This window comes from Pomacea canaliculata, linkage group LG1, assembly GCF_003073045.1.
Source record: "Pomacea canaliculata isolate SZHN2017 linkage group LG1, ASM307304v1, whole genome shotgun sequence".
NCBI classification, from domain to species: Eukaryota; Metazoa; Mollusca; class Gastropoda; order Architaenioglossa; family Ampullariidae; genus Pomacea; species Pomacea canaliculata.
Window position 1 is genome coordinate 15,133,319 of NC_037590.1, and position 11,006 is coordinate 15,144,324.

Genomic DNA, 11,006 nt, shown 5'->3' on the forward strand with positions numbered 1-11,006 from the left:
CACTTGCAAGTGAACACTTCCACACACTTCTCTCAATCTAGAAACAAGCCCATATAAATTCACAGCTGAATAAAATCCGCATTCAAGGAGAGTCAACGCCAGAGGTACTTTATTTGATATCTTTGCCTTATCCTCAGCACAAATAGCCATGCAAACCAACAGAAATTTGTCATCACTAACACTTCCATCTTAAAATAGCCACGAATGTACTGTATGGGCAGCCACTACCATCCTGCTATACCTATATGTATACAAAGCCGCAGTTTCAAATTTCCGAACGCTCTGCGGACGTCTACTTTGATGTATATGAGTTTCCTAGTGCCTGGGACTGATGGCGCAGCAGTGGAATAAAACCTGCGGATAAAGAGTCGTTCTGGAACCTTCTCGCTGCTTGACAGTCGTGCGTCATCGTCTTGCGTCCTCTTAAAGAAGAGTTCTGGGCGAGGGAAAGAGCGGCTGAAGCGATGCTGTTGAAAAATTAATGACTACCTCGGTTTTACGGTTTCAAGAAATTTATTTCCCTCATAGACTTACCGGTGGGGAAATAGGTATTTTTACTGAAATAGAAAAAGTAAAACAAAGGAACGGAAAAGAGGGGACAATAGCTATAGTTCGCAAATAAAACTAGAAGGATCAAAATACCATGTTATGTACACGTGCCATTCAGTAAAAAAAAAAAAAAAAGAGCAAAGCTACTTTTTTCTTCTTCGGTGTTTTAATTAGTGGCTAGCATTCACAGAGTACGTATGTCATAAATGTTCTTGATACCGAAAATTGTGACATTTTGTTACTTTATAGCTGCTTAAAAAAAAAAATTCTGGATTTTGAGGGTGTTATCCCTGATGGCCATGTCTTTCACTGTAATTAATGAAGAGCAGACAGTGTTATTCCTATGTCTGAAACTACCAGAAAATGCGCATTTATTCAATGAGAAAAATTTAGTCATCGTGTGAAAAAACTGGTTTTAGTAACAGCGAACGTTTGTCATGCGTAAAAAACCAAATTTCGTTTGCTTGAATGCTGTCCTTGCTTATCTACGAGTTTTCTAGGAATCATCAACGTTATCTGCTAATGAAGACATTTTTAGAAGGGAAACGTTGTGACTTTTATCTTCTTTTTTTTTTTCAAAGAGTCTTTAGAAGCGGAACAGCTGGTGTAGAGGAAAGCACGGTGTTTCCTGGTTCAGCAGGATGTCAAGGCGCGTGACGTAGCACTCCCCACAGATGAGGCACGTGTCTGCCGAGCACGTGCAGCCTGGAGGATGACGTCACAGTAGTTCGCTGACAGACACGTAACCATCGCCTAAACACAAACAAGCAAAAGCAAACACTTGTTAAAATATTTTCCAGGACGAAAAAAAAACAAAAAAAAACAGCGGAATGGTCTTTTAGCTACGGAACGTGGATAGGATGGTATTTCACGAGGCAGAATGAGAGAGAGGGAGCTATAGCTAAGGTGGACCAAGCCCACGTTCAAGATCTTATGCTATTGGAAGGTTTTTAAGAACTATCCCCTTGCACGTCACCATTGGCAAATACCACGCATGCGTGCACGAACGAGTAGAGAAGAAAAGGCCCGCTCGGGTTGCTTATTTTTTTCCCCTCAGACTGTTTAAATCGTCTGAGTCTTCTTTCTTATTATTGAACTTAAGCTCCTTCTCTGAGAACTTTGCGATGCACGTGCGCGCGCGCTTGTTAGTGGGAGGGAATGACAGACGTATGTGGGTGGGTGGGCTTTGCCATTTCAAAGTTTCCTAAGTTGCTTGCCTGGCCGAGGGAAATTATTTCTAAAAAAAATAAATAAATAGATAAACACAACAGTAAAGGCCACAAGAGATAGACAAGACTCCCAGGGTGATTCATATTGGCTGTTCTCTCTGTTCTGCTTAGCGTTAATCAGCTGAGATCACTTTGATAATGATTGCCTGTGTCCACTGAAAATTGAGCAGAAGTACAGAGAGGAGCCGCAAAGATGAATTATTTTAGAGTATGTCTGCGTGTGTGTGCGTGAGAGACTGAAAGTGTGTGTTTGTGGTCTGTGTGTGTGTAGAGAGCGGGAGCGTATGAAAGCGCGGTTTCAAAACCAACAATTATTCGCGATTCCAGCATGTGTATACAGCAGAAAATTCTCGTTTTCAGGTAAAAAGATATGTACGACACGGTTATATCAAAGGGGTCTAGACTTCCAATTTCGCTGTCGATTTTTAAAAAAAAAAACTAACCGTCTGCAAAGAGAATTCGTTTTGATTCTTGCTGAAATTGCATCAAACTGTTGGCAAAAATGCACGGGTCTGGGTTGGATTACTAAACTACACTGGATAGGAAAATGAAAGCGACCTCCTTTTTTTTCTCACCTCCCCCATATTGTTTTAAGGCTTGCCGATGACAAGGCCAATCGTCTAAGAATAACAAATGCGATGATGAAGAACTGATTACATCGTCGCCAACAGAGATTTACGTCCTGTATAAGATTTCCTTTTCAGCTTTTTTCTACTTCCTCTCCAGAACAGAACAGAAAAACTTATCTCATAAATCTGCTGCAAAAATTAAACCATATTTTTTACAGACGGTTAAGCTAGGTTTTTTTTTAATTATAGCAAAATCTATTTCTGGCTTTCCACCCCATCTTTTGATGTTTCCTTATCAAGAACAACAACAACCCGTGGTTTATATAGCGCATACTCACGCTCGTAAGAGCATGCTATTAGCACTTGATACATGGACAATGAAAAAATAAACAACAGTACTGATGACTAATAAAAGACAGAAAATGCGAAGAAGAATCGGGCAACAAGCATAGAAGGGGAGGGGTTGAAGATGGACGAACATTGTGCGGACTGTTGTTAGAAGTAATATTCAAGGAAGACGTGTGTTAAACGATAAAGAATAAAGTAACCACTAGAATAGTTAGATGTGGGTATGTGCATATCCTGTTGCATATGTGCGACCCTTCCTACCCCTCTTGTTGGAAACTTTTCAGACCTGACAACATTTCAACTCTGCCTGAAGTGTCCCTACATGAAGACGTCCAGATGTACATTGAACTTCACGCCATTGCCATTGTCTACAGGTCCTGAAATAAATCGTTTCGTTTCTCTACAGTTTTCCACCCTTGTATTTTGGAAAACGTTTATCTTCGTTACCGAAAGGTTAATGTTGCGAAACTACGTCTGTTAGTAGCTACAAGGAATTAATGGAGTTTCAGTGGCTTTTCCGAAAGCTTTCGATGAACAAAACCTGCGTTGCAGGCGGAACTCTCTACCTTCGAGCCTTTAAACGCAAACATTCCATTTAGTTTAATTGATCAATCGACAACCGCCAAAGTAATTGCAGTTAGTGCCTGTCGTCGGCGAACGCAAGATACAGTAGTGTCCTAAAATTATAGAAATATATATAATCAAATTTATTTACTTATTTTTAGAAAATGGAGCACTTTTTAACAAAAATCTCTTTTCAGACTCACATTATTTTGTGGTGTTTGTGACCACTAACATGTCATGCACAGGTCTTCCAGGAAAGGTCGCTTTGTGATGATCATTGTGAGAATTTTTTTAATCAGTCACGTGACAGTTCGGTTACAGCAGACTGCCTGACAATCGTGACAAGATCTAATCCTCTTGAAGATTCCGTTACTCTTTCCTTAAATAATAAATGACTTTCTTTGCGTATCTTACTCCATCGACTATATTCCGTCAGTCAAATGAGTGCAGCGGCTTTTTTTCCATGGACTTTCGACCTGAGGAACCACAATGGACGGCCGGGGAGGGGAGATAAAAAAAAGAAAAGAAAAGAAAACAAAGGACTCGACGAAATGGTGAACGTGGGAGGGGGATATGGTGGGAATAGCAAGCGAATAGGGATTATGGTAGCAGGCGAATGAAAGACCAGAAAAAATGCTTGGGTGGGATATTTCGATCGAAACGTTGATGGTGTTCAGATAGAAATATTGAAAATTTCGAGAGGAGTCAGAGGGACAAACAGAACTTCTGTACTCTGTATCTGATGCACTTATATATATATAGAGAGAGAGATTAAAAGAAAACAATTGCGGACCACAGATATTTAAGTGGGGGTGTATTTAAGCTGTGAACATAGCAATACGGGATTAATGAGATGATATCACAAGTTAGCACCGTTTAATGTGACTTGACTGGATTCTAATTTTTTAAAGTTTTGTAACTGACTGGAGACAACAAACAATATTCAATTCTTCTTTAACCGGTAATACATGTTTATTTCTGTCGTATAACCATTAACAATACTAGACTTATCTAAAATTACCTTTTGGTTAGACAGTTTGATTTTTGTTCTTCAAATTGTACTTTGGCAAGAAAGCAATATTCCCTCAAAGGCTTACTTACCATTTCTGTCCAAGTATCGGGCGACGTGGGTGGCGAGTTCTGAATCTTGCTGAATGGCCTGAGTGAATTCCTCTACTGACATCACCGTGCTGAAAACACACAGACCGCGTTTATACTTTCCGAATATTTTAAAACTCATCTACTGTACAGAATATTCTAAACATCAGAAAATGTACAGACATACATGTCATTTTTTCGAACAGATATTCAGTTATTTACTGCTCAGAACTCATTCTCAATGTTCATAGAAAATTATATATATTTGTTTACTGTACAAAAACTAATACTTTTAAGTTTGTAAAATATTTTTTTAATAACTTTTATTTTCAATACACACAATAATTTGCTCAATTAACAGAATATTCTAATAATTGTTATTTACTGTACACTCATTTTATTCGTCTACAAAACGGTAAAACGTTTTCTTTAAAATTGTCTTTTATGATTGTTCTCGAAGATTCCATGTGTGTTGTCAAATGTTATAATATTCTCAGATTATTAAATACAAAAAAGATTGAACTATTTATATGCTCATGAAAAACAATTCCCTCTAATTCAGGAAGGCTTACAATGAGAATCTTGCTGATCAAAAGAGCAAGAACAGTTAAGAAGTATTACCCAATCAAAAGTGTTTGGGCGCAGATAATAATGCCTCTAAATTGCTTCTTCGCACCACTCATTTAAATTATAATCAAAGAAAAATCTTCCTTTAGCTGCTACTACTGTTGGTGCTGCACGATGCATTAAAGACCAACCTGAATGGTTTGCATTTTTTTACAGATATCGGTAGATAAAGGCGTTATCAAACTAACATGTAAATTTCGGCCTCCAAAACCCATCCGCGATTTGCACCTGCGATCAACGAGCGCGGTAACAGTGTATGACGTCACGTTAACAGTGTACTACGTCACGTTGGTACACCATTCACAACGTTGGCAGCCGTCAACACCAATCAGAGCGACAGGTTGGGTTATTCGGAGGCTGACAGTCTGCATATCTCGTGCTAAAGTAACAGTTTTTCAGAACCACGAGAAATACAGACTGTTAGCGTCCGAATAATCCCAACTGTCGTTCATTCTCTCTCTCTCTGATTGTAGTTGACTGAAGGCAATGTTGTAAACTGTGTACCAACGTGACGTAGTGCACTGCTATCAGCGCTCGTTGATCGCCGATGCGAGTAGTAGCGGATAATTAATTAACGGATGGGTTTTGGGCTGAAATTTACAGGTTAGGTTTATATCGCCTGTATCTACTGATATCTGAAAAAACGCAAACCGTTCAGGTTGGTCTTTAATGTGAGGATAGAATCACTACGCCAAATTGCATTTTCCCGTTCTTTTTAAGCATTTTTGCAAGCAAAACTACGAATTCCTCAAAAACATGCTACATCGCTCTGAGATATTATGTAGGGAAGAGAGACAACAAAAAAAGTAAAATATTTAAGGTGAGAAGAAGAATAAAATAAGCCTGTGTAAGCTCTTTTTAAGCAAATACTATGTACACGATATAAATGAGCATTACACAATGAAACACATCTTGATTTGAGTGAATGGTTGTCACTGCATGGAAGCCCTTGACTTAATCTCACAAAAAACCACAAAATAATGTTAGAAAGGAAAGAGAATAAATACTTCTTAGCGATTAGGAAAAAAAAAGACTCAAAAGTCAAGCTTCTACAGTTTAGTCGATTATTTAGAGTCTAAAAAAATCGCGACTGTTCAGAGGCTGAACAAGAAACTGTATAGAGAGGAAATAAATAAACAAATAAATAACGCACCCAGCCAGCGTCCTCATCAGCCCTGAAGACCCCCCTTCTGACCACTGGGACCTCTTGCCGAACAAGTAGCCGGCCTTGAATGGTTCGTCCCTCTGACGTCTCCTGCCCGCGCGCTTCTGTGCATCAGTGAAGAGCGAGAGGTCACTGGCAGCATCCTCCACGGCTAGCGACACGACAAGGCACAGGACGGCCAGCAGGACGGCCGCGGTCACGAGGTCACCAGGCATCTTCATTGCCGCTTGTGATGAGAAAGAGCGGATGGTCTGTCTTCTTCGGTCGGGTGGTCCGACGGGGATAACTGCACAGAAAATAATTAACTCTTAATCAGACGTCAATTTTTTCTCTTTCTCTGTTTTTTCTTTCTTTAATACATACACCTACAAATACACAGATGCGGATATATGCATTTGTATATTTGACAATGTTGGGAAAGAAAAAAGACGCCAGAGAAAAACAAAGAAGGAAAAAAGGAGCATGGGAGAGCTTCATTCGTTGTTTTTCATTAACACTTCTTTTGATTTTAATATTGATAATTATTTTTTTATACTGCATTATTTTCTACCACTACAGACGTATTAGACCTGTCAAGGCTAAACCTTACAAGTGAATGATCAAAAGATTACATCTCCAGCTTCTCAAAAACAATTTATCCCTGATTTCCTTGTTCAGGATATAAACCGAGCATCATTTTAAAACAAAAACAGAAAAACAAAATCCTGTGGTTGACGCTGCGAGTGGATCTGTTGGTGTGCTCCTGTTCTTGTTGGGAATACCCACCAGTCACACGCGCGCCTCTTTGAGCTCTGATTGGCCATCGAACGAGTGATCACGCTTTCCAAAAAAGTAATCACGGCCTTGTACCCGCGAGCTTCTCTCGCGACGGTCCCCGTGACCTGCTCCACGGCGAGGGCAAGCTTGGAGGCGCCCGCGGGCAGGATGGAGTTCGACCCGCTGGAAGGGTCTTCGCCAATGAAGAGTTTCTCCAACGGTTGCCTTTCCATGTCGTCGACAGTTTCTCCCCACCCCACCCTCCATCGCCGCCAGAGAATACAAAGGCCCTATAAGCAGCGTACCCCGATGAGAGGGCGGTGATGCACTTTGATTTTCGTGTCTGCGATCGATCGATCGTCTGCTTTTAGTTTACCTGGGCTGCGTGATGCGGCCGATCAGCCGGGGCCTCTGTGATCGGTTCCCTTTCATTTCCTGGTGACAACGAGGGACGTCTAATCGCTGTTGTTGGTCAGGAATTAAGATATACACTTTTACGATCAGTGAGATAAATGTGGGCTAAGTTATCGAAGCGGATGATCTTTGTCGGCTGGGAGGACTTTTGCAAATTTCAACTCCAAATTTTTCCATTTTATTGTTACTATTTGCAGCTGTGGGTTAAATAAGAATTTCTCTTATCTGTTCTTCGTGCACTCCTTTGTGTCTTTCTATATTGTCGATGTCAACATCATTCTCATTGCTATCACGCCCCGCCTACTCAACCACCATGGTACCCATCATCATCGTCGTCGTCGTCGTCCTCCTCCTCCTCCTCCTCCTCCTCCTCATCATCATCATTGAAGCCTGGTCTCCACTCCACCTTTCTACCCAAGAAACACACTAGGATAAACTGAGGACTGAATTATTTATCATCTTCTATTTCTTGAACATCGTAGGAATTGACAGATTATTGAAGATGATTCACATTTGTCATCAAGTGTAAACCTCTTTCTTCAGAACAACAACAAAATTCAAGGAAGACACCAAAACGATCTTTGCTTTAGACAGATTTCTAGTATTATTGTGTCTAGTTTATGTAACAAGAGTTACAGACTTTCAGCTGTTCTCGGGTGCTTAGCTCATCATCTTCTCAGCAAGGAACATCGCCATTCACATCAGCAGACGAATAAGCAGTCTGTACACTAAAAAATCTGCGACTGTTGACATCAGCCACTACATCCACAAAATCATATCTGCTTCAAAAATTGGGTGTGTTGAGGGGGGCAGGCAATTAAAGTAAGTCGTTGGGGATACAGTTTCAACCATTAACCCTTTTATTCCTGCTAAGGACAAAGTCTTCTACTTCTACATGATAGATGACAGGATTTTTTCTTGTTTTACAGTTGGTTTTGGTTTTGTTTCAGAAAAGGTGTTATTTCTTTATTTCATGTACATGTATTTCTATATCGAGTCAACCAGATATCATCAAGCAGACTAACCCATAATCTGTGGAACGAATAAATTTTATTTCTTTGTGAAAAAGGTAACTGCCGGAAAAGCGTTTTCAGAAGAATGAGTGCTTGAAATATGGAATATATGAGAGTTTATCTAAGCAATAAGTGTTAATTTAGCTGTGGGCTTAGTCTTAATTCCTAGCACTAGTTGCCTCCGGAATGGATACCGTGAAAACACAGGGATATTTTTACCTTAACGAAGAGTCAAAGTCCATGAAAACAGCGACTAGAGGCTGATACAGTTTGATGTATGATTTGCATGTCTTATGCAGATATTTTTCGAATTATAACGGAATAGAATACCTCCTAAATAATTAAAAAACAACTGTTTCTGAATTATGTAAGTTATGAAAAACAAAGAGCTTTCCAATTTCTTCGCAGCAATGAAGAACACGAAGGTATGAAAGGAAGTTTTTCATCTCAAAAGTATATTTCTGACAGTAAAATAAAATTGAAGGCAGAACATATTCATTCTAGTCTACAAACACCTATATGGGTTGTGAGTTTAGAGTACGAGTAATCAAGTGATAATTTATTACTTGCGACAAGCAAATCCCAAAATAGGCGAATGACGCAGAAAACAAAGATGGGCAGTGAGTTTGGAAGCAAAGCGGACAGAGGGGGTGGCTGGTAATTGACCGCCTGACAACTCTACTGCAGCAAACAATTAATTTGTTTACTTTAATGATCCCAACATTGTTAACCTCAGTTGCGAACGTCGTCAATGAATGGAAAAATTACTAACTCCCATCCTTCATTTTTGTTTTTTTGTTTTTTCACGGTTTTGTTTTGTTTTGTTTTTTTTTTGTTAACCTGACACCAGAACAAACGTGCGACTGTGCACGGGAGCAACAGCGAGGGTTGGGGTGTGGGTGTCTTGCGGGGTCACTCCTACGTTTTTAACGTGCTTCACGTTGGGTTTACGTTCTCTGGAGGTCAGAAAGTTGGAGGTGAGCAGGTATAGATTAGGTCCCAGGAGGCCGATAGGTTGGCGCCCGCCGAATCAGACAAACACACAGGGCAAGCCGAGTCGACAGTGTCGTCCCCATGGGGTGGCTTACGTCACTGGTCGAAGCCGCTGCGCGCGCATCCTACCCAGACAACCTTCCTGTGTGGAAGTTTCAAAAGCTCCATCCTGTTATAAACGTATCGTGGGATTTCCACTAAACCATTTTAAACTGCTTGTTGCAATCAGCGATAAATGACAGTCAAGCTTAACCAAACCTGCAATGTCCTGCTAGGCTGGAAAGGTGTACGAGTACAACTTTTGTCACTTCGGGTATATGACCTCTTTGAAGTTGCCTTTCTTCTGGATCAAAGAGAGACCACCGGCCAGGGACCATCACCCACACCCCAATATAAGGAAGCGTGCTCCTACCCGGAATCCAGATATGGAGCCAATGCAACCTGAGGTTTGAGGATATGAATCTCTAGAAACTTAAAACAGTTTTAGTCTGCTCCGTGCTTTAATGTATGAGAGGTTACGGGTATGGCTGGAGGCTTGGACGCACTTTAGTGGATGAGGGCACTGAATAGTTTACGAGGTAAATGGCGGACTGTAGGTAATAATGTAAGCTTATGACTCAGTGTAAACTATGACGCACTGTAGTCGTTAAGGTGGTGGTTGTAGGTGGTGATGGTGAGGGCAGTAAAGCCGGCGCGTCAACGCCGTAATTATGCACATACACGTTTGATTGGCCAGATACGCGCGGCTCCACTCTATTTGCATAGTGCCACGTATGGAGATGTGGTCTTGATGCACACGGCAGCTGTCTGCTGCTTATTGTTGCCAAAATCACGCCGTGCAAACCCGATTATGCGCCCGGCAAGTGACGGTCACCTATTTCGGATCACGACAGAGAAAACGGCGAACTAACGGTAATGAGGCGCCACGCCAAGGTTCAATGGCTAATCAGTACTGTCACTTTGGGGTGTGGGAGAGAGTGGAGAAAAAATTTCCGCCTACCAGCAGAACGTTTCCTACTTATTAGTCGGACGGCGACTTTTTGCATTTGTGTGTGTGTGTAGGCGGGGGAATGGGGAGGATGGGGTTGTTATCCTTTTTTCTGTTCTCTATTTTTGTAACCTTTTACTCTCCTCATTTTCCTCAACTCACATAACCAAATAGGCAGAAACTAGTCAGAACTTTCTCTAAAGATGTTTACATTTTACCATCATACATTTATCTCCCTGGTACTATTTCTTTTACCGACAATGCCCTAACGTACCGCTGTACAATGTCAACGGTTACAGTTGCATCATCGAGTGCTAGGGGCATTAACTCAAGATAAAGAAATGCCCATCAAAGTCTAAAGTAAAAAAAAAACTGCTAAAAAAAGTGACAAAAGTACGACCTTTATTTTAAGAAGTCCTATATCACACTCCCATCCTCAACAATAAAAAAAAAAGATGAAACAAAAGAAAAATGAACTTGGCACCCTACAATGTAGGCCAAATGGTTTTCGTCTCAATGGTTTTGTTTTGTTTTTGTTTTTTCGGACAATACAGGAAGCCCCTGTAGGAAGAGACAAGGGAATGTAAAACCTCTATTTTTCTATTTTTAAGTATAATCCTTTGCGCTGCCTTCGATTTGCAATAGAGGGTGACGTTAACTGGTACGAAGCCGGTTTAGAAAGTTGGATTCCCG

General features: G+C 40.8%; 1 protein-coding gene across 1 annotated transcript; it reads right to left on the reverse strand.

Moving 5' to 3' along the window:
- Window positions 1–92: 92 nt before the first annotated feature.
- Window positions 93–6,438, reverse strand: LOC112561679 (sensorin-A-like). The gene is made up of 3 exons (XM_025234293.1): window positions 6,138–6,438; window positions 4,361–4,449; window positions 93–1,302 (listed from the first exon to the last, which is right to left on the reverse strand). Exons 1-3 carry the CDS (start codon window positions 6,368–6,370, stop codon window positions 1,268–1,270), a joined length of 357 nt encoding a protein of 118 aa, XP_025090078.1. The 5' UTR covers window positions 6,371–6,438; the 3' UTR covers window positions 93–1,267.
- Window positions 6,439–11,006: the final 4,568 nt, after the last annotated feature.

Coding starts and splice junctions, on each gene's coding strand:
- LOC112561679 (XM_025234293.1), bottom strand. CDS start 6,370: ATGAAGATGCCTGGTGACCTCGTGACCGCGGCCGTCCTGCTGGCCGTC. Junction 4,450..6,137: donor CTGATGAGGACGCTGGCTGG/GTGCGTTATTTA, acceptor GTGTGTTTTCAG/CACGGTGATGTCAGTAGAGG. Junction 1,303..4,360: donor CCGATACTTGGACAGAAATG/GTAAGTAAGCCT, acceptor GTTTGTGTTTAG/GCGATGGTTACGTGTCTGTC.